This window comes from Arvicola amphibius, chromosome 3 (genome assembly GCF_903992535.2).
Source record: "Arvicola amphibius chromosome 3, mArvAmp1.2, whole genome shotgun sequence".
Classification (NCBI taxonomy): Eukaryota; Metazoa; Chordata; class Mammalia; order Rodentia; family Cricetidae; genus Arvicola; species Arvicola amphibius.
Window position 1 is genome coordinate 100,622,966 of NC_052049.1, and position 23,777 is coordinate 100,646,742.

The following is a 23,777-nucleotide window of genomic DNA, read 5'->3' on the forward strand; positions in this document are numbered from 1 at the left end:
TTTAGAGGATGCGTTTTCTTGAATTGCAAAAAGCCTTGCATCATTGTTCGTCAAAAAAAATGTTGAAAAGTAAAGCAAACTATTATTTTAGTAACATCTCCCTAAAGCAGCCTGTAGGCGTTGCCTAAGGGACTATAAAAGTATGATTTCTTCCACCGATGTCTCTGGAACTTCTGTGCTGAGGAATTGTGCATCAGGAGACCTCGCTTCGCAGCTCTGATGGGACTGTTATTGACCCCACAGATCAAAGCAGATAGAGTCGGCCTGCTTCAGTGGGACAGCAGCTTTCATGGAAGTGAGAATTCAGTCTGTGGTTGTTGAGTTCATCCTCAATCATGTAGATGTGCTCTTCAGTGGCAAAATCAGCGCTGTCATGCAGGAAGGGGCAGGTATGGCTCAGATTGCTTTTCCTTCTTACCAGGAACAAGTTTATAAAGGAATGGAGAACTTTGCAATTGTCATTTCATCTAATACTGTGTGACAGTGATAGATGACAGCTAATTTAAATTTGTGCAAGCTCAACAAATTGACAATTACTCCATGTATGTATATAGTGATACCATATATGGGGCTGCTATAAGTTCATTACTCATCAACAATATCTTGCATCAGGGCTGGGGAGATGATTTAGCAGTTAAGAGCATTGGCTTCTCTTCCAGAGTACCCAAGTTCTGTTTTCACAACCATCTGCAACTCCAGTTCAAGTGGATCCAACACCCCCTTGGGGCTTTCATGGGTACTACATGTCAAGTAGTATACAGTCACGTACCAACAAAACACCCATACACACACACACAAAAAATAATTAAAAGGATTTTAGACATTAAAAAAAACCTCACCCACATTATTAGTATATATAAAAATACGAGATTAAGCATAAAAAATTCTTCTAAAACTAAAAATGTGGAGTAATTACCTTTACCTGAAAGGAGAATAGATTATGATAGAATTTCACTGTGCTCTGCAAGGTCACCTTCTGTTTCTTATTAAATATAAAACACTGTGATATTTGTCATTGAAAGACCTTGAAGAAAAGTTGAAACACTGTCACTAAGTAGAGATTGATGGTGGACAAACTGACTTGCACATACAACACTGACATTCTTCTTCCTTTTCCTCTGAAGCATCTCTGTCAAGGCCCAAGTCCCTGCTGGTATCTTCTCCATCTACCAAGCTGCTGACATTGGAGGAAGCCCAGGCAAGAACACAGGCTCAGGTCAATTCTCCCATTGTGACTGAAAATAAGTACATCGAAGTAGGCGAAGGGCCTGCTGCACTTCAAGGGAAGTTTCATACCATTATTGAATTCCCACTGGAAAGGTAAAATACCCTGTCCTATTTTAAAATATGGTTTCATAGTTGTAGAAAATAATTTGCTCTAAATTATTATTATTATTATTATAAAATCTGTGGCAGCTTTAGAAAATATTTAATTGAATATGATGTCAAACCCTTTAAAAGAAAGTTAGTTATTCAAGGGGAAATTGCTTATAAAGGGATACACATTCATTGTATGGCGTTGGCTTTTCTCTCTGAGAAATGTTACTTAGGAATTTAAAAATAAGTTGTACTGAAACAACTGAGTCAGAAAGTAGTGAATGTGCAATGGCTTCTCAGACACTGGTTCCTTATCCAGCTCCAACAGACTCCTGACTAGTGTCAGAGTCCCTGGTAACTGAGACATATAGACCCTTCCACCCAGCTGAGACCCCACCTGGTCAGGAATGGGGGTGGAGCCTCCTGTGCAGTTCTGATGAGTGCAGAAGTTGTCATACAACCCAGAGTAGCTGCGAACTCTACCCCACACAAAGTTACAAACTTATATGAGGCTTTGTTTATTCTGTAGTGTTTAGTTGAGTCGCTCCCTGCCTGCTTCCCTGAGGAACACCAATAACAGGGTGTGAGCCCCTTGCTAGGTCTGTAGGATGATGAATGAATGTGCAGGGTATGTTTGATGTGACGGCTACCCTTCTGGCTTGTACTCATAAATGTAAGGATCTTGTTTCCTTAGATGAGGCAACACTAGCAAAACCTCAAAATTTGTTATTTTTCATTGTTATGTATTCCTCCACATATGTATGTATGTAATGTTACTTTGTCTTCAGCACCTTGCTTTCATTGTTTTAGTCCTGATTTACTCAAGGATGCCTTACTGTGTAGTGATTCACGAAGTAGATATTAGGATGTAGCCATGTTTAGGTTTTATGAAATTCTCACTTCCTCACACAATTTCACAGTAGTAAGGAAATTCGCTGAACTTCTTAGGTCTTTATTTAATCGGCCTTTTGTGTGGTTATCTGATTTTAAAGGACATCTAACTGTACATGGGTAGTTGGCACACTGCCTGGCATTCAGCATATGCCAGATTCTTAAACATCCTGTCTTCTGTCCTTGTTCTTTCTGCTTACCTCAGTTTTTCTATACTGTCTTATTTGTGGAGCCTTTAATATCATTGTCTTATTTTCAGGTTGTTTTTCTCTTCAGATTGTAAGGTACAAGTGACCTTTGTAAAGGTGTTGCTCATGTTGCTACCCACATGTGTAGCTTCCCTGTCGTACAGCACTGCACTGTACAGTGCACCACACAGCAGGGAGACGGCTTGTCTCCAGTTCCTGTTACACCTCTCCAGACAGTTTTGTTCTTTCTATCATTTGTTCATTACTTGTTCTGTAGGAAAAATAAAGCCCCAGTTACGTTATTACTGATAAACTGTTTTCTGTTTTGTAGAAAGAGGCCTCAGAATAAGATGAAAAAATCTCCTGTGGGCAGCTGGCGTTCTTTTTTCAATTTGGGGAAGTCATCTTCTGTCTCTAAACGCAAGTTGCAGCGTAATGAGAGTGAGCCCTCAGAAATGAAAGCCATGGCTTTGAAAGGTGAGCACTCTGCTACCCTTTCTGCTGCAGCAGACTGCCTGCTGTCCTCATGGCTACCTTCTCTGGGGGCCCCTTCCCATGCCATCACGACACACCTCACTGTAAAGCGTGCATAGTTGTCTTCAGGTCTGATTATCACCAGCTCATAAGAGAATATAAATTACATACAGAAGAACTCAGTTTCTTAAGGAAACTGTAGACTTTTACACACACTTTAAGAATTAGCAATGCATTTGTGACGTTGCTTCTTTATTGTAACATGGCTTATATATTGCTGATAATAAGCAAATACTGCTGTGTTATGTACTTGTTTTAATATTTATTTTTACAGATTTAAAATTTGAAAATCTTTTTCAGCATACTTTTCACATTCATAACTAATAACCAATGACAATCTTTTTTCTAGGTAACTCTCTGATGAGAGTATTGTATTCCATCAGATAGATCTGTTACTGTTGAGTAAAATACTCTTTAAGATAGTTTTTAAAAACTTGTGCTCTAATAAGAATATCTTCTTAATCTAGAAAAAATAGTATATTTTTCTCCTTAGGTACTGTTAGAAATAATGGTCAGTTCACTGATACCATTTAGTTTGCAATCATGTATTACCCTTATAGTAGATTTTGATAGCAAGCTGTGAAGGAAAAAAATTAAGGTAGCTCCCTGCCTTTACGAGTCTAATTAGGGGGCTGGAGAGATGGCTCAGCAGTTAAGAGCATTGCTTGCTCTTCCAAAGGTCCTGAGTTCAATTCCCAGCAAACAAATGGTGGCTCACAACCATCTATAGTGAGGTCTAGCACCCTCTTCTGGTCTGCAGGCATACATACAGACAGAACATTGTATACATAATAAATGAATGAATGAATGAATGAATGAATGAATGAATAAATAAATAAATAAATATTTTTTGAAGAAGAGTCTAATTAGGAAGGAATCTGTGTGAAAAATGACTTTCAGCATGCAAGCACAGCTGACATAGAATTCTGTTTGACGTCTTTGGCGGGCATTGTCAGTTCTTATGAGGGTGGACTGGTAGTCAGGAATGCTAACTGAAACTAATCAGTATTACATTATGTGTACAGATGTCTTGCCTGCATTTGTGTGCACACTCCATGTGCTTGGTGCTCATAGAAAAAAAGAAGAGGGCACTGGATCCCTTGGAACTGGAGTTGCAGGTGGCTGTGAGCTGCATGTTGTGTGGGTGCTGGGAATCTAAGCCAGTCTGCTGAAGAGCATCAGTGCTCTTAACCACTGAACTAGCTCCAGCCCCAAGAAAGAGAGCTTTTAGCTTGGGTGTTAAAGGAGGTGCACCTCATCTTTAAGGGAACTAAGAATCCTGTTTCAGGAAATGAGAGCAGAGTAGGAAGAGGGGCAGGTTGGAAAAAAAAGAATTTTAAAGGACTGCAAGAGATTTTGTTGTCAAGAGAGGAGAGCAGAAAGGTTGCAAAGAGCTTAAGAGGCAGGCTAGCAAGACGCGGTAGGGTAGCAGATAAGATTAATGCATACAATTAAAATAACTGAGTTTCCTGCAGCTGCCACTATAAATAATTACAAATTGAGACTGAAGCACAAAAGTGTGTGGAAACTCAGAGTCTGGCAGGTGTCAGCTCGACTGTGGTCACTCATAAGTTCTTTAGGGGAGATTCCCTCCTGTCTCGTCTGTCCCCTCATGGCCCCTGACATTTCTTGCCTTTAGGTAGTGTTACTCCATCCTCCGCCTGCATCTTTACAGGGTCTTCTTCTCAGTGTCTCATTTGTCTTGTATTTTTACAAGGGCACTGTCATTGAGGATGGGGCCACTGTTAAGTGGTCAAAAACTCTTCTACAGGAGAGTTCCTAGTTCAGTTCCTAGCACCTGTAACAGCTCCGGGGATCCATCATCTTCTTCTGGCCTCCTAGAGCACTGACATATGTGTGCACACACTCGCATGGACCATGCACATGAATGAATTTAAAAAAAAAAAAAACTTAAATACATCACCCAAGGCTGTGAAGTTGTTCATCAGGAAACATATAGGAAAGAAGTGTTTTAGTTTGCCTCTGTATGCAAGTTTGTAGGCATTGGAAGGGTTTGTTTTCACCTGGGAAAAAGAATAGTGCAGCACTTTACATAATAGGGTGGTAAACTGAATATGACTGTTAAAATGACTAATCACACTTGGAAATACAAAGTTAGGAAAAATGCCAAGCCCTTTGACTGCATAATCCTTAATAATCACAGGTTTTACACTGTTTGGTTTTGATTATTTAGGTGGCAGGGCAGAAGGAACCCTTCGCTCAGCTAAAAGTGAGGAGTCCCTTACTTCTCTTCATGCAGTTGATGGTAAGACTAGATGTTCTGTGATGGATTGCATAAAAGAACACGCATACAGCAGTGTTGTGAATGTGTGCTTAGTAAGAAGACTATGAAATATCACTTCCAGTAGTATTGGTATTTATTAAATACGATTCAGTTAAAACTCACGAATATTTTAATATGGTGAGGTATTTTGGCATAAATGCTACTTATATCAAATGGCTGAAATGTTTGAAAGCAAACATATTTGTCAGTGCTTAAAAGCAAGTATCACTAATTCCTTTAGATTTTGTATGGGAACAGCTTTGAGCTTCACTTGTTAATTGATGGTGGGTGATCTCCATTACTCAAGGGTCATTAACATTTGGACATGACAACTTAAAGCCCAAGTCTGCCTTCAGAGGGGGCCAACATCTCTTGGCAGATGCTAGAGGGAGATGTGGTTACAGCCTAAGTTGAAACTCACAGGCAAACTTTATGAAAGCAGTGTTGTGTTGTGTTGTGTTGTGCTGTGCTGTGCTGTGCTGTGCTGCTTGGGTTTGTTTGAGAAGTGAAAAGCCTGTTCTCATTAGGAAAAAAAAGTAGAAGTGTTTTAAGTGTGTGAATGGAGAGCTTTACAAAATGCATGTGAATACTTTTTATTAGGAAGAAACATGTTCGCTTTAAAAAGAAATTTAGATAGCATAAGGATATTTTCCCATAATAAGCAGCCCTTTTTTTCTTACTGTTTTTATGCCCAAAGTGTTATTTTAAGTGATGACTTCTACTTATAAGTTATATATGAAGCCAGTGATAAAATAAGACACAAAGAAAGTGAGAAACCTGCCCAATGTCGTGGCAAGAGTCAGTGATGGATCAGTAATACAATCCAAGAGTCCCTTGCCTTTTTCTTATCCGGGCTATGGAACAGTGCCTTCTTTGTTAATTTGGAAGTTCTCTTACTGTAAATGACTGATGTCTTTACACCCAGAGACAGTTTGTGGGAAGAAAATTAAAAGTTGCATTTTTCTTACACTATACAATATTACTATTGTACTAAGTAGGTGACTAGTCATGGTATTGTGAGTCTTGTGACATTCATGCTTTGATATTGTTATCCATTTTTACCAGGTGATTCCAAGTTGTTCCGACCTAGAAGACCCAGGTCTAGCAGTGATGCACTCTCTGCCTCTTTCAATGGAGACATGCTGGGGAACCGCTGCAATTCCTATGATAATCTGCCCCACGACAATGAGAGTGAAGAGGAAGTGGGGCTCCTCCACATTCCAGCTCTTGTGTCTCCTCACTCAGCTGAGGACGTTGACTTGAGTCCACCAGACATTGGAGTGGCCAGTCTGGACTTTGATCCGATGTCATTTCAATGCAGTCCTCCGAAAGCCGAGTCAGAGTGTCTGGAGAGTGGTGCTTCCTTTCTGGATTCGCTAGGGTTTGCCAGGGATAAACCGAGCACCAGCAAGAAGGATGTAGAAGCAGGTGGTAGCCAGTCGCAGACTCCAGGCAGCACTACAAGTTCTGAACCTGTGTCTCCAGTCCAGGAGAAGCTGAGTCCATTCTTTACCCTGGACTTGAGTCCAACTGAGGACAAGTCTTCTAAACCATCTTCATTTACGGAAAAGGTTGTTTATGCTTTCTCTCCGAAGATCGGACGGAAGCTAAGCAAATCTCCTTCCATGAACATATCTGAGCCCATTTCAGTGACTCTTCCACCTCGGGTGTCAGAAGTCATTGGTACTGTCTCCAATACCATAGCTCAGAATGCATCACCTCCATCTTGGGACAAAAGTGTGGAAGAAAGAGATGTCATAAATAGATCCCCCACCCAGATAGGAAAGACGAAAACAAGTGAGAGAGAGGCACAGGAAGGGTGTGAGCCTGAAGCACAGCCCCTGGAGCAGGGGGCAGCTGAAGAAGTAGAATTGCCAGGGGCAGAGGAGCGGCCTGTCTCGAGCAGTCAGAGCAAGGCTGTACCTTCTGGACAGAGTCAGACAGGTACCGTTTGTTCTCCTCTATTCCTTCCCTAATTTAAGAGGGGTCTTCCGTCCTGTGTGCCATCTGTGCCTTTTAAGAGAAAGCCTTCTCCACAGCTGGGCTATAATCAAAGAGAATGTTTTTCTGAGTGGTGCTGAGGGTTCAAGCCCTAAACTAAAACGAGTCAAACAGAACTCCCCAAAGGGCCCATGGTCCTGCTTCAGACCTTCACAAAAGACCCCTACCTCTTTGGACAGTCAGAATTCATGGATAATTTTTTTGCACAACTTTGTAGCTCTTGATTCTATTTTCTCTTCTAATACATATCATATTATGTATTATGCCTTACAAGTTAACGAGCCAGCCTACACCACAGTCTGTAAGCACTGGAACCTTGTACTCTAAGTGACCTTTTCTAAGTCAGGTGGGAGACCTGCTTCTCCCTCCACCCAAGTTGTAGCAGTTCAAGAGGAGATAGCAAATTTTAAACCCTATGTTAGTTTTCCTTTTGAACCTTGTGTGTTCTCAACATTTGCATGTGGGATAGAAGATCATGGATTGCCATTTTGAAATATGGAAGGCACCTGTTTTTAGTGATCACATGGGGAGTGTTTGGCTTTCCGTGTAGGGTAACATAAGCTACCTTTTCATTCTAATTTTTTTTCCCAATTTCCCACTAGGAGCAGTTACCCATGACCCCCCTCAAGATCCCGTTCCTGTCAGTTCAGTCTCTCTTATCCCACCACCACCGCCTCCGAAAAATGTCGCCCGAATGTTGGCACTAGCGTTAGCTGAGTCTGCACAGCAAGCCTCAACTCAGACACTGAAGAGACCAGGGACTTCCCAGGCTGGGTGTACTAGTTATGGAGACATGGCAGTGGTTACATCTGAAGAGAAACTGCCTGGTTCCTACTCTAGCATTACTCTAGATAAAGCCTATTTCCAAACGGACCGACCGACAGAGCAGTTCCACCTGCAGATCAATGGACTCGGAAATTGTAACCAGCCTCTCCCAGAGACAGCAGCTATGGGAGATCCCATTCATTCTAACACAACTGACTCTGGGGAGCAACTCCACCAAGTAGACGTAATAGGGAATCCGCTACATCGAAACCTTTTATCTGGGGACCCAGAAAAAGCTAGAAGCACTTCAGCTCCCTTAGCAGACTCAGAGAAGTCTGATGATCATGGAAGTTTCCCTGAAGACCAGGCTGGGAAGACCAGCATGTCCGCTGTCTCCTTTGTGGAGCAGGACCAGTCTCCACCTCATGTCTCCAGTGGAGATCAGCCCCCCTCTTATCTTGGTACCAGTGTGGATAAACCCCATCATTCCTCAGAACTTACAGACAAATCTCCCATGCCTTCTACTTTGCCTAGGGACAAAGCTCACCCTCTTTCTGGGTCCCCTGAAGAGAACACCAGCACAGCCACTGTGGCTTATATGATGACAACTGCAGGAAGAGTCGAAACAAGCAGCAGAGACACTAGCAGGGCCATGGCTGAGCAGCCAGCTGCTGCTGATTTTGTGGCTGCAACCCTCCAGCGTGTGCACAGAATTAACCGCCCCCTCCCCCCACCTCCTTCCCAGAGGCCAGCAGAGCAACCGCCAGTCTTGGGGCAGGTACAAGAAGCACCAAGTGTAGGATTGAATAATTCCCACAAGGTAAGATGGAGAGGAAGTCAGTGAAGTGATGTATTTTATTTCCAAAGGTATGTCATTTTTCAGTGGGATGTGTTTCTTTGAGTAAGGTATGTTTCAGTCAAGTGGCAGGTTTTATAAAGTAGCTGCTATTGGGACAACTCTGCCTTTGCCTGGCTCCTGGCTTTGCAGTAAAGACAGAGCAGAGAGCCCATGGTGACTACAGCTTAACCCTCCTTGTTGCTTTCCCTTCTTGAAGCATGGAGGTCTTTCACAGTGAGATCCTGACAGAATGAACAAAGTGAGCCCCAGATATCAGGGCTGAGGTGGTAGTTCTCTTTTCCAACTCCATCATTGATTTGCTGTGGCCGAGCGAGTCCTGTAACCACCCTGTGGCAACCCTTCACCTGTGTACACTGAAAGTATTTCATTCTCCACATGTTTGTAGGATTCTTCTTACAGAAGAATATATTTAATATCTTACAGAGTATAAGGAATAATAATATCTTATAATTTTGGTGTGGTTTGTTTGTTACGATTTCAGTCATAACCAGTAACCAGCTATGTCCCTCAGTTAAATACCTGCTCTCATGAGAGAATGTTAAATACAGAATGCAAAGGTGTTATTTTCTAATTTTTCCTTTTAAAAAAGAAACAGCAAAAATATAGTACTACAGGTTTTGTGGTCACCTTAAACCAAAAGGAGTTAAACTTCTAGTTCTTACTGGAGGATGTTATTTGTAGCACCTGCTTCTCAGGGACATTTAGTGTGTGGACCCACAGACGGTGAACGGAAAGAAAAGGCAGTGAGCTCTGATTTGCTGCCATCCCAGACAAGCCCTCTTTTAGCTCTTTCCTGTATCTAGAGGTTTACAGCTGCTCTCTGGGTAGAACTGAGTCACTCTGAACCCCTTCTAGCTGATGAAATCAACTTAAAAATCTTTTTGGTCTTGAGGCTGAGCTTAGACCAATAGGCAGGATGCTTAGTTTTAAGTCTGGCTCTGTTGTTTGTCTAATCCTGTGTTTGGGTCGGCACATTAGAGTCCACTGTAGGCAGCCTCTCCTCATATGTAAAGCCTAGCATGAATTAGAAAACACTACACATTTCTCCACAGGTAGTAATGAACCATGTAGCCACGCAGATACTCTTTTCTAGTCATGGGGTCAGGTCCAGTGTGACTGTAGGGCTTGGGAAAGTCCGCACTGCCACCCAAACAGCCTGGGTTTGCACATTGGTGGGGGTGGGGGTGTTAAGCAACAGACTTTTAATGTCACTCTCTTTCCACAGGTCCAGGGAGTAGCTCCAGCTCCAGAGAGGCCACCTGAGCCTCAAGTCACGAGTGATCCTGCATCCATCTTTGTCAATGATGGCAGTGCAGCTGCCCAGTGTCCCATGGCTGCTTCTGCTCTCCAGCCAGGACTGCCTGAGAAGGTACGGGAAGGCACCAGGGCCCCCCTGCTCCACCTGCGTGCTGAGTCTTTTCCTGGCCATTCTTGTGGCTTTGCTGCCCCAATTCCCCCAACAAGGACAGTGGAAAGCAAGATGGCTGCTGCCATGCACGCCAACACTGCAGATGCCAACAGCAGCTCAAATTATCACTCCTTTGTCCCTTCATCAGCCTCAATGGATGGTGTATTGCCTTTGCCACTCCCCATCTCACAGCCTAAGCATGCTTCTCAGAAGATAGCCTATTCTTCCTTTGCTAGACCTGATGTCACCACTGAGCCCTTTGGTCCAGAAAACTGTTCACATTTCAATATGACTCCAAACTGCCAGTTCCGTCCGCAGAGCGTACCTCCACACCACAATAAGTTAGAGCCACACCAGGTATATGGTGCCCGATCAGAGCCACCAGCTTCCATGGGTCCTCGTTATAACACCTATGTGGCACCGGGAAGAAACATGTCTGGACACCACTCCAAACCATGCAGCCGAGTTGAGTATGTCTCTTCTCTGGGCTCTTCAGTTAGGAATACTTGTTGCCCTGAAGACATTCTACCTTACCCCACTATCCGGAGGGTCCAGTCCCTCCATGCACCCCCACCTTCCATGATCCGCTCTGTTCCCATTTCACGGACAGAAGTTCCCCCAGATGATGAACCAGCCTACTGCGCAAGGCCCGTCTACCAGTATAAGCCATATCAGTCCTCCCAGGCCCGATCAGATTACCATGTAACTCAGCTTCAGCCTTACTTTGAGAATGGACGGGTCCACTACCGTTATAGTCCATATTCCAGCTCCTCAAGCTCCTATTACAGCCCCGACGGAGCCCTGTGTGATGTTGATGCCTACGGCACAGTCCAGCTGAGGCACCTTCACCGCCTATCCAACCGTGATTTTGCTTTATACAATCCAAGGCTACAAGGAAAAAATTTATACAATTATGCTGGTTTGCCTCCGCGTCCACGGGCCAACATGACTGGCTATTTCTCTGGTAATGACCATAATGTAGTCAACATGCCCCCCACTGCTGATGTAAAGCACACCTACACCTCGTGGGACTTTGAGGACATGGAAAAATACCGCATGCAGTCCATCAGGAGAGAGAGTCGAGCACGACAAAAGGTGAAAGGGCCGGTCATGTCACAGTACGACAACATGGCACCAGCTGTGCAAGATGACTTGGGAGGAATTTATGTCATCCATCTGCGTAGTAAATCAGATCCTGGGAAAACTGGACTTCTCTCTGTGGCTGAGGGGAAAGAAGGGCGGCACCCAGCCAAGGCTGTCAGTCCTGAGGGGGACGACCGTTTCTACAGGAAGCATCCAGAGCCGGAGTTCGACAGAGCCCACCATCATGGGGGGTATGGCAACACCCAGGTAGACAAGCCATCCCTCCCACAGAAGCAAAGCAGCCTTAGGAACAGAAAGCTTCACGATATGGGTTGTAACCTTCCAGAGCACAGGGCGCATCAGGAAGCAAGCCATAGGCAATTATGTGAATCAAAAAATGGACCACCTTATCCCCAGGGAGCTGGCCAGTTAGATTATGGGCCCAAAGGGATGCCAGACACTTCTGAGCCAGGCAGCTACCATAACTCTGGAGGGAAATATGTCACATCAGGGCAGGAGTCTCTAAGAATGAACCACAAGGAGGTGAGGCTCTCCAAAGATCTCGACCGGCCTCGAGCCAGGCAGCCACCTGCCCCTGAGAAACACTCCAGAGACTGCTACAAGGAGGAGGAACACTTCTCTCAGTCTATGGTCCCACCCCCCAAACCAGAGAGGAGTCACAGCCTAAAACTCCACCATACCCAGAACCTGGAGAGGGACCCCAGCGTGCTGTACCAGTATCCAACACACAGCAAGCGCCAGAGCAGTATGACTGTTGTGTCCCAATATGATAATCTGGAGGATTACCATTCCCTGCCCCAGCACCAGCGAGGAGGCTTTGGAGGGGGAGGCATGGGGGCCTATGTGCCCTCTGGCTTTGTCCATCCTCAGAGCAGGACATATGCCACAGCGTTGGGTCAGGGGGCCTTCCTGCCCGCAGAGTTGTCCTTGCCACATCCTGACACACAGATCCATGCAGAATGAGCCCTGGGAGCAATAGAGTTGAAGCAGCCTCTGCTGGACAGTGGACTGTTCTATTTTTTTCAATAACCAAAAAAATTTAAGGAAAAAATAATGCTACAAAACCCCTGACCATATGAAAGACACATAATAAAAGTAAACAAATCACACCTTCCCCCCAACTCATTCCCACCTCATCCATCTATAGGCTGTGTTGTTTGTCTGCAAAGAGATCTGGATGCTTGTAAAGTGCTGTGCTGAAAGCCTAGGGGAGAAGTTCTCACCACAGACCCTATTGCTGTACAGGGCTGGTTTGTAAGACTCTAAGGACTGCCTTTAACTCACTGAATTTAGCGTTGACCTTTCTTAGCACTTGCTACCTAGCTCAAAGCAGTTTGCCTATATTCCCTGGTGGGCTCTGCATTTCCTGTTGTGTTCCCACTGTGGTAGGGGCCATGTAGCCTGCCCAGGTGGACTCTACACTCTGTTCTGCTTTCATTGTCCCTGTCCATGAAGGAGCCCAGTGTGCTAAATTCAAAAGAAAAACTCCCTGATCCTTCCGCTGTGGTCATTTAGACTGCTAGCAGCATGATCATTAAAAAGGTAAAGGAATTAGGATTTTAAACATTTAGTGGCACATCATTGTGAAATAGCAGTCCAAGCTGAACCGCATTCTTCATTAGGCTAGTCTTTTCTTCTTGTCAGTCTGTACGCTCCTCTCACTACAGAAACATGAGGGGCTACTTTTTTAAGTTAAAATTTAAGGACCTTTTCTTTGAAAGAAAATGAAGTTCTTATTGTCAGTGAACTCTGTTAGTGTCAGAAAACATCACTAGTGCTTTCAGTGATCTGTCCCCTGCACATCCCACAAGATTCAGGAAGTTGTAGTACCAATAAAATAGTCACCCTGTTGGCTCTAAATCCAAAACATTCTCACTAAGACAAAAACAAGCATGGTTTAACTGGATACAGTTTCTTAGGATATAAATGTACATGTTTCTCAATTTCTAACTTACAGTACAGGTTCCCTGAGAATTTGCAAAACCCCTACAGACTACCTGTTAGAAAACTACATTGTGCGTTGACCCTGAGTACGCGGTTCCATCTCGCCCGCTGGCATTCTGGAATCTTGTGGTTTGGCTCACTTCTGTTGTGTGGTCACAGTCTTACTGCGTTCGTCATCTACACCAGCATTTCAGAATAGTTCTTTCTGACTCTAGACATGTTAAACATGTGAATATCTGGAACTTTCTTTTGAAAGTTGCATTCCTTAGTGGGCTTGGGACAGGGTACCCTCTTCAGCCCAGCTTCCCTCTTGTTTCCTAGGCCCATCCCACCCCCAGCCAGCCAACTCTGGTAAGGCAGACCTGTGTTAAAAGTGAGTTAGATTGGCATTTCATTCCATAAGTCATGATAATACTTGAGTTTTGTACATTTGTATCTTTTAATACTCTGTAGGAGACACAGGAGATTTCATTCCATATGGTTGCTGCTCTGGCTTTTTAGGATGGGATTACCTTTTACTTAGAGCAAAGGAAGAAATCTTTTAAGAGACTAAAATCATGCTGCTGTTACTGCTGTAAAATTGTGAAAGATTAGATTTACGGCAGTCTTTGTAATTAAGTCATATATTTGCGTTTTAAGGGTTTATATTTAGAACTAAAGTTTTAAGAACATGTTTGTATTTGGAGATAGTCTGTAAGGTGTTCTTTGGTTTCCCAGATTGACCAGAGGGATCCAGTGAAGTCTAAAGTAGATGCCTGGAAACACCTACACACAAAGGTCTGTGGGAACTCTGGCATCTGCACTAAAGATGCAGACCCCGCTGATACATAGAATGTGGCACACGGATGTGTTGGCAGACAGTATTTTCTTTTTCAACCCATGTCATCTTTTTTGTCAAGGAGGCAACTTACTGCCTCTTGACGACCACACCAGCCCTGAATGTTATCCTTAGTGTCACAGATGGAGGGAGAGAGGACAGTGAGACAGGTGGCTTCAGCATCTGCAGGCCTGGCCTGAAAAAAAGTGCTGAAGTCCAGACCAATTTTGATATTTGTAGTTTTGTTTGTCACACATATTGTTTACTCCTGAAGCTAAAAGTCTCTTTTATAAATGCTAGGGTTAATTCCTTAGAACAGTTTCTTTATTAATAACATCCTATGGGTTTGGAAATGTCAGGAAAATATTTTAAATATAGAATAATAATTCAGATTATTGGTATAAGTGTGAAAACAAAACTTTAGAGAAAGTCTAAAGTTACTTACTGTATGTAGCAACAGCCTTAACTTTGGATTCCGCTATTTGAACAACTTTGCCCACATGTTTCTCTAGCAATGTGGGGGCAGAAATTGGATGGCAAATCACTGTGAGCCAGGATACCTCAGTGTTGTCCACCTCGTGTGTGACCTCACAAACACAGGGACCGAATGTTCTTTTCAAGTGTTGGCGTGGAGCGCTATGGTCAAGGAAGTGGACCTGCCTTACACATTAAACAGAATCTCATCCCACTGGTACCTTTGCAGCCATGTCTCCAGATTTTATCTTTTTGGCAAAATTCCACAGTTTGGTTAGATTGAAGTAGATGTTCCTAGATAGCAGGCTAGGAGCTCAGCTAAAAGCTCCAGGGGCATCGTGTTCTTACTAATAAATCTAATCTGAGCCTTATTTCTTACTGAATTCAGTTTCTTTTTAAACATGCATCCATATATTTTAAATGCTCGGTTTGGAGAAGTCCCTAGGACAGTCCCAAGGGCAGGGCCTGCACATTTCTTCTAATGGTAAAAACATTTTTTAAATGTAGGGGTCAGGTTAAAGACATATTCTGAGACTAATTCTGTGCGGAGGAGGGACCACGGAGGTGAGCAGATAGAAGAGCTATTGTCAGTTTGGAAGCAGTAGTGAGTGCACGGAGAAGGGTCCTGAAAAGTCCATTTCTCTGTTCCAGCCCTGTTGGTCGCCCATTCAGTATGTCGGCAAAGTATCACCTGAGCAGAGAGTGCAAGAAAGTAATAAAGAAAGCTAAAGTATGTCAGAAAGTTACTTCCAAATGGTCAGAGGCATGTGATTATCAGTACTGTGTATTATGGAAATGTCAAGAATGATGTATTTTAATGTGTGCAAGATAATGTTGGTGTGCACAGAGGGTCTTTTCCTTATCTGATTAGTACTGTTAATGTTCAAAGAATTAAAAATGATTGTTTTACAGTTTAGATTCTGAGATAGCAAAACCTGATTTTCAACCATGACCTGCATGAGAGAAGCATCCTAGGATCATACTTTTGAGTTCTTTAATTTATATAGTGTTTTTTTATGTTTAATATTTTTGTGAACTGGTGTAAATTGTTAATGCATTTAAGCTTGTGTATTTTTGTAAATAGTTTTGTGATTTACTTCTTGCCCCTGTGTAAATATTTACAGTCTCATTTCTTCCAAACTTATTTGAAACTGAGTTGTGGGTTTGGGGTTTTGTTTGTTCCCTTGTTTGGCGTGGGTGGGGGGGTGGTAGGGAGAAGGGGTTTTGTACTTAAGATGGAGATATCTTGTGGTTTAAAGCAAATGTCCCACTGAAAGCAATTCCAATATCAACAGAATTATTTCAGGTTAAAACAGACCTTTTGTGTATGTGTTTCCTTTCTGACTTGGTATGAATTGTGGTGAAGTAGATGGGGTGGTTTATTGGGGTGCTCGGACTAGATGTTTGTATGTTACAACCTATTAGGTTAGATGGTGTATCAGGTGAGTAGCAGTGTGTTTCCTGGCCAAGTCCTCTCAGCTCAACTCTTCAGAGAACAGGCCTTCTGTCTGTTTTGGAGAGTCTAAGCAGACAGTGCCCTGGAGCTTCCCTGAAGGATCTGCTGTCTGCTGCTACCTGGCACTTAGTATGCAGTCCCCAGAAAGTTGAACTGGCTTCTCAGAGTCCTCCAGAAAGGGAGTTTGAATGAAAAACTCATGCCTTCCCATTCTCACAAGGCATGTTGGACATCCTGTATTGTTTCAGTGAAAGAACTTGCTGTAGGTATGAGTAGCACAGCCCCCTGGCAGGTCAATGTTTCAATGTCAGCAAGACTTGGGGAGATTAGACCTTAGTAGTCAACTATCAGGTACTGGTCCTCCTACTGTCGGCCATAAGTTACAAATCATTCTTGAGAGTGTATTAGGGTCAGGCACCCTTTTTCCAGCATTAGGGAGTTTCTTTCATGGTCTGGGTGCCCCTGGTAATCCACTCATCTTGTATATATCAGAACTACAGACTAAGCAGCAAGATTCATCTCCAGCAAACTCTCCAGACCTGAATATTATTTCCATGGAGATCAGATGGGGTGACAGAAAAGCCACTTAGGACAGTCACATTGAGTGCCTCTAGTCTCTGTCATTCTGGCTGTTTCATTACCAGATTTTCTTAATATTGATGAAATTACAGGACTGACCTCGCCAAAATGTGTATTTATCAGGACTTAATGTCAAATAACATTGTGTTTGAAATTTTACTCATTTGTGTCACTCTAGGAAGAGCACATTTTACCGAATGCTAATTCTCAGTGCGGTGGGGCCTAGGATGTGTACAAACACCAAGATTAAGACCTTTGGCCGTGCTTTCCACATTGGGAGAATGTACTTCTTAAAAAGAATGAGACTAATTTTCTTTTTTCAAGTTTATATCAGTTTAATTTCATAATGCACTTGGAATACACAAAGAAGGTTCCCAGTCCCTCCACAGGAGTCAGTTTCAGATATGAGAAGGGAATGAGGTTATGGCAGTCACATGATAGCAGGTGAAGTGTCTGTCTTCCTTGGGGACTCAGTAGTATAGTCATCCCTACCTTTCTCTTTGGGGATTGAATATCATCAGTGTTTAAAGTCAAGACACTTAATTTTTTATTTGAAATATCTTTTTTTGCATTTTATTTTTAATTAAAAGTTTCCACCTCCTCCTCTCCTCCCATTTCCCTCCCATCCCCCTCCCGCTCCCTCTCCACTCCAAAGAGCAGTCCAGGTCCCTGCCCTGTGGGAAGTCCAAGGGTCCTCCCCACTCCATCCAGGCCTAGGAAGGTGAGCATACAGACTAGCTCCCACAAAGCCAGTACATGCAAATTATTTATATTCATTCTCTGTGCACTCACACGCGTGAGTATGTGCTATAGAACAGCTACGGAAGTCAGAGATCAAGTCTTTGCGTACTGTGCCATCAGCCATCTGGCCAGGCCTACATCAGATACTTAAGTATTTCTGGAGCATATTTTAGATCACAAATTATGATGCTGGTATTCTTCCAAACAAATTAGTGCACTGTGATACAGTGATAACCTTGGGATACTGAAGGACTTGGGATCTGAAGTGTCCTGTAGATGCCTGTTTCTGGAAAAAAAGGCTTGGTCCCAACCTGTGGCATTGACTATTGAGAAATAATGAACGAAATCTGGGTGAGGTGGAGCCAAGAGGGAAGGAAGTTTGTTACATTTTCTGCCAGTAGAAAATCCTAGCTAGAGGCTGGAGGCAGCTGAGTGAACAGGGAGAAAAATCCTAGCTGGAGGCTGGAGGCAGCCTGAGTGAACAGGGAGATCCTGGAGTTCACTGTCCAGACAGCCTCACTAGATTGTTGAGTTCCAGGTTCAATGAGACTCTCAAAGGTAAAGAGTGATCCAGGAAACACCCAACATTGACCTCTATCTTACACACACACACCCTTACCTCTGCATGCACACACATGAATACAAAAGTCCAGGTATGATTCATTCAGCTAATGTTTTAAATACACCAGTTTTTTGAAAAGAAATTCTGAAGTTTTCTCAGCTAATAATCCTCAAAATGTAGAATCCATAATAAACACCTAGAGAGCTAGAGCTAACTAGAACAGGCTAACTGCATAGGTCTGGAGTCAGCCTCAGGAACCTGCCTCTCAGTGGGATTCTGGTGTCAAGGCTGAGATCAAATGGAGGCAGCGCAGTTCACAGGCTTGCTCTCACTACCAGAAACTGTCCAGTTCATTTAACTTCACATTCTTGACTCATACCTTGGTTTCCCATAGTTGTAGGAATACTGAGTGCTAGCGTTTGGACCTTAAGTGTCTATAAAGGCCCATATGTACTTGGTCTGCAGCCTGTTGCATTAGTAGTCACGGTGGCACCTTTAGGAAGTGGGCTTTGTGAAGGTTGTTCATGAAGAATGTTCTTGAGACAAGAGTATACCTGCCTCTTCCTCTTGCTACCTGGCTCCCAGTGTGCCTCTTCTACTTCTTGTCATGATGCACTCTGGAGCTGCAAGCCCATGAGCAACCTCCCTAAAGCTAGTAAGTCAGAGTGACCCTTCGTATGATTGTGTCACTGCAGATGTTTTGTCACAGCATTACTACAGTAGAGCCAGGTTCAGCTTGTAATTTCTCTGACAATTAAAAAAAAGTTAACAAAGACTGCTGACCACTGTTGATGCCCCTTTCCTGCACTTCGCAGTAAAGTCTTTCTGGTGTGAGGCATTCAAGCTGGCTAGAAGTGCAGGGTAGAATGCATTTGCTATTTAGCCAGTCAGCTATTTCAAATACTGTGTGTATGAAGTAGAAATATCTCTGGTTAATTTGAACTGATTTCTTCCAAAAGATTTTATAAGGACTGTTAAATCATTTGCTTGTTAGAAAATTGTGTGTGAACAACAGGGCTATATTTTTAAAGCTACCAATACTGGTGTTCAGTAGTGACAGGGCACTGTAGTAAGCATTAAATATCTTAGAACTAATTTCTTCTTGAGCTACTGTTCTGTGGATGAAAGCAAGGCACACAGAAGTCGGCAGTTTTGCACACTATCACATAGATAGCTAGGGGTGAGGCTGAGACTCAGACCCTGCCTCCAGGAAAAGTGGGTTATAGGCTGACTCAGTGAAATCTGACTACCCCATACTAATTCTCAGCCACTTACTGAGCTCCCTTCTAAAGCTACTCCTACAGTGCCTAAGCTGTGGCATTCTCATCTCTAGATGGGAATAGTAACGTGGTAGTTTCTGCTGAGGGCTACTGTGGGATTGGGTTATACATGCATCTTAAAGGGCTGGTGGGAGAGCAAGCAATGATTAAGTTAGTAGTGTTTACTGTAACTGAGATAATGCCACACAGCACAGAGAAGAGGGCTGCCCTTTGCTTACACAGTTGCTTGTAAGGCTTTAATTTATTTCAGTTGTATTCATTTGCAGCTTTGTCATAAAGAAAGAAACTGGTGTGCTGTGGGAGTGGCTCAATAGGTGTGCTTCCCAACACAAGGACCTGAGTTTGTATCCCTTGTAATCCATGAAGAGAGCTGTGCATGCTGCGAGTGCCTGCAATCCTAACAGTGGGAAGGACACAGGAAGACACTGGGGCATTGCCTGGTTAGCCAGTCTAACCAAATGTTATAAGCTCTATGATCAGGGGGAACACTTGTCTCCCAAAAAGCAAGGTCAATCTAATGTTGATTTCTGGCCTCCACACACGACCACATAGGCAGGTGTATATGAACAAACATGTACACAATTAAAAATGAAGAGCCAGTTGTGCTGAATGCAGGCCTTTAGGGTGCTAAAGAGGCAGAAACAGGTAAATCTTCTTGAGGAGTCCAAGGCCAGGTTAGTCCACAAAATGAACTCCAGGCCAACCGGAGCTATATAGTAAAACCCTGTCCTCTAGTAAATAAAATAAATTCCTGTTATTTTTGCTTAGTTAATAAACTTTGTAAGAAAAAGTTCTGGTGATTAAATGTGCAAGGCATAATTTAGTCATTAAGATGACATCATCAGTGAGTCTTAGACAATAATCTGATAGTGACTACTATTGCTTACTTCAAGGCTTAGTAAATAACTGAAATGCCTTTTTTAAGCTCTCCAGGTAAATATTATTTCTGTAGTATTGATCATTAGACTCCTGAACTGTTTCCATGTACTGTGTCAGAGCTCAGCTATGTTCCGTTGTATGCAATAACATGTCTGAGTACGGTGCCTTCTTGCTATAAGGGCACTGCTTTTATAGGCATTTTCTTGCTTGTGCTCCACTTTTAACTCCAATTGCTCATAGACTGGCTCACTCTCAGCACAAGATGGAAGAAGTTTATGAATTGCTGGAGAAAAAAATGCTAAGGAGAAAATGATGTGGTATTTTATAAAACATGCTATAAAGAGATGGGACTTTGCCTTCCTTTCCATTCTAAGTTATAAGATTTGGTGAATAATAAGGGTCTTTCCCATTATCTTTAAAAAATAGATACATTCTTCTAGATTTAACAAGAATTAACACAAAATATCAAAAAAAAAAAAAAAAACCCCAGCATGTAGCGATAGTATTGAAAGTAGTTAATGGCACTAACAGTTTGTTGATTGGTTACCATGTGCAAGGCTATCCTAATTATTTTACATACATTAGTATCAACTCATTGGTCTTCCTGACCCGAAAGCTAGAACTCTTCAACACTGTGAGCTGAGCCTCAGCACAGATGGTGTCTAATACACCTGAACCCATTCTGCTGACATTCAATGGGAGTCAAGCACCAGCTGTTGAGTCCAGAGCCTGCAGTTTTTATCAACCTCACTTCTGGCCTAAAATGTGTTTTTCAAAACCCAGAAAGCCCTGGTAGAGGAGTGGTAGAGGAGTCACCTGGTAGAGGTGACTGAGACTGCTGTGATTACAGGGAACAGCGCACCTACGCCTGAGCTGGGGTAAGCCAGGCTCACGCTATAGACAACACCATCAAAATCTCAGTATTTTTAACACACACACACACACACACACACACACACAGTTTATATTGTACTGTGAATCCCAGTGATGGGTAGGAATTTCCTGTGCAGGCTCTCACCGTTCACATCCCTTAACCTCTATCACTGGAAACATAATCCTTGAGTCAGGGCTTAAGGGAGCTGAACGTTGGTGACTGGTGCAGCTCAGGGTTGTTGAGCTAGCTCAGTGGTAAAGCACTTGCCATTTAAGTGTGAGAACTTAAGTTTGAATCCTTAAGAACCCATATAGGTCATATCTGTAATCCCAGAGCTTCTATGGTAAGATTAAGACCGATACAGGAGAAACTACCCAGAAGGCCGTGGGCCAGCTAACCCGGTATATGCAGCAGCTAACAACACAGACCCTATCCTAAACAGGTGGAAGTCAAAAATCAGCACCCGAGATTGTCCTCTGACTTTCACAAGCATGTTGTGTTAGAAATGTCATCACACAAATGCGCACATATATCCCAGAAGCACAGGAAGGTAAGTCGGTCTTGTTCCCATTGGTTGGAAATGTGCCCAGAAAGTTTGCTTCCTCATGCGGGGGAAAGGGGTAGGGGCAAGGTCAGAAATCTGCAACATGAGTTTGGAAGAGCACATAGTCCTGCCACCTCTCATCACATTCTACTCAACCCAGATTCTCCCACTGACCTCTATAACTGGAAGGCAACATCATACACAGCAAAGCTTTGACATCCTGCTGGCAAAGAGCAATGATTAAAACCCAAGACAGGCTGCGGGAGTAATATGTCTTTGAGTCAAAGACATTGAGAGCAATGTAGGTTAGAGGTAGCAGTGGTATTTGGTCAGTGCTACTCTTGGTGATTTTTTGTCTCTTGGTAAAAAGCTTTTGTGCTGGCTAAAACCCTGTTTCTGGGGGCTGGAGAGATGTCTCAGCAGTTAAGAAGACTCTCCAAACACCCGTGTGGCAGCTCACAACAAACTTCTCTAACAGATACAAGGGCAATCCAGCATCTTCTGGCTTCCTTGAGCACTTTATACAAATGTGGTGCAAATGGACATGCAGGCAAACATCTTTTTATATGTGTATGAGTATTAGCTGTGTATTTACAAGTTTCTGGCCATTGACTGGAGGTAAAGGAAGAGAGTGTCTTGCTCTGAGAGGCCTGAAGAAATGGAGGAAAGCTTGTCAAATCTTTCCTGAGAGTTGGTCTGAGAGCAAATATGACCACTCTCCCTCTGGTCTGTCGCTGCAATCTCATGGGCCCTTTGCACTGGCTCACCCCTAGATGTTCAGATTGCTCTTCTCACTTCATCTTTGTTCAAAATTCACCACCTCAGAGATGACTTCCTCCATTACCTTATCTAAAACGCTATGCACACTCCCAACCCCCTTACCTGGCTATTGCCTCATATTATTATCTTAATCCTCTGGGGTGTGTACTCCAGAGGGCAGGGATTATGTCTCCTGTTTTTTTACACACTAGCGCCCCTGTAGCTGTTGGAAGAATAAATGGGCCCATTGCAGTGCATTAGGAAGAAGATGCTGGCTACCGGAACACGGCAGATCATTTTCCATAAACCAACTCTCATTTGTTTGTTTTATTTTCACATGTTATCAGCATATTTAGACTAACGGTGTTGACTGGTGGTTACAAAAGGGAAGACAAAGCTGAGATTATCTGCAGCCCTACCACCACAGTCATCAAGCACTGGTAGAGCGAGTCATAAAGCCTAATGAAGTGTCTAGAAAGCTGAGAAGACGGATTGCTTTAGGGTGAGAAAGACCTCCCAATACACACTCCCTTACATCATCCTGCACGTACAGTGAAGACCGAGCTCCTTTCTTCCAGGCATGGCAACTTAGAGAGGAGAGAAAGCAAGGCTTAGATAGTTTGGCAAAAGTAAATTCCACGCACCAAGAATAGTAACATTTGGGAAAATAAGAATTAAGTAGTTCCTGCCTGATTTACTTGTTTGTTTGTTTGCTTGCCTGCTTGCTTGCTTGTTGAGACAGGGTTTTTTCTGTAAAGCCCTGGCTGCACCTGGAACTCTGTAGACCATGCTGGCCTCAAACTTAGTTCTGCCTGCCTCTGCCTTTCTAGTGCTGAGATAAAGGTGAGTACCACACTGCCCAGCCTGGATGATCTATTTTTAACAGAACTCCATGAATTTTAGAAGGAATGCCATTGGAGCTACACAGCCCCTTATGAGATAAACTTCCCTGGGACCCCAAGACCTCCTTATTCTCTGATCCCTAGAATCATAAATTTCTGAAAGTAATTGTCCTGCATGTGTTTCATGGTTATTTGGACCCTGCTAGCAAGGCCATTACCTTGCTAGCAAGCTCCTCTTGATGCCACTTAATTGTACTATAATTATGATGGGAAGTTGTTCTCTTCAGTCAATATTTATGAGTATTAGGAGGCTGAAATATGTGACTCTTTGTCTTTTATGGCCCTTCTAAAAAGCTACACAGATAAGGAGTAGCTTCCGTGACGCCAGAAAAAAGTTCCAGTGCTGGGCTCAAAATATTTTATTAATCACAGATGAGTGTTTCAGGATAGTGACTGATGCAATTTAAAGGTTATCTTAACTCCCTGGAATGACTCCACTTAATCTTAGAGAACGTTGCTGACTACAGTCCAGGAAGGTTTTCTATCACCCACCTCACACCTCCTCAATTCTTAGCAATACACCCAGCTCCCTTGTGACCCCACCACAGGAGAGAAACAGGAGACTTGAGACGGTGGGATAAGCATAAGAACCATTCATGGAGTGTGTACAGCTCT

At 43.2% G+C, this 23,777-nt stretch overlaps 1 protein-coding gene across 2 annotated transcripts in view; it reads left to right on the forward strand.

The window, feature by feature from the left end:
* Positions 1-14,125, forward strand: part of Arhgap32 (Rho GTPase activating protein 32) — a 224,034-nt gene extending 209,909 nt beyond the window's left edge. For both annotated transcript variants that reach the window (XM_038321944.1, XM_038321945.1), the window contains 7 exons: positions 244-389; positions 1,125-1,320; positions 2,728-2,873; positions 5,125-5,196; positions 6,280-7,158; positions 7,818-8,800; positions 10,065-14,125. In XM_038321944.1, coding sequence (XP_038177872.1) covers positions 244-389; positions 1,125-1,320; positions 2,728-2,873; positions 5,125-5,196; positions 6,280-7,158; positions 7,818-8,800; positions 10,065-12,314 — 4,672 coding nt within the window. In that variant the 3' untranslated portion in view covers positions 12,315-14,125. The remainder of the gene's footprint in view (positions 1-243; positions 390-1,124; positions 1,321-2,727; positions 2,874-5,124; positions 5,197-6,279; positions 7,159-7,817; positions 8,801-10,064) is intronic.
* The last annotated feature ends 9,652 nt before the right edge of the window (positions 14,126-23,777 follow it).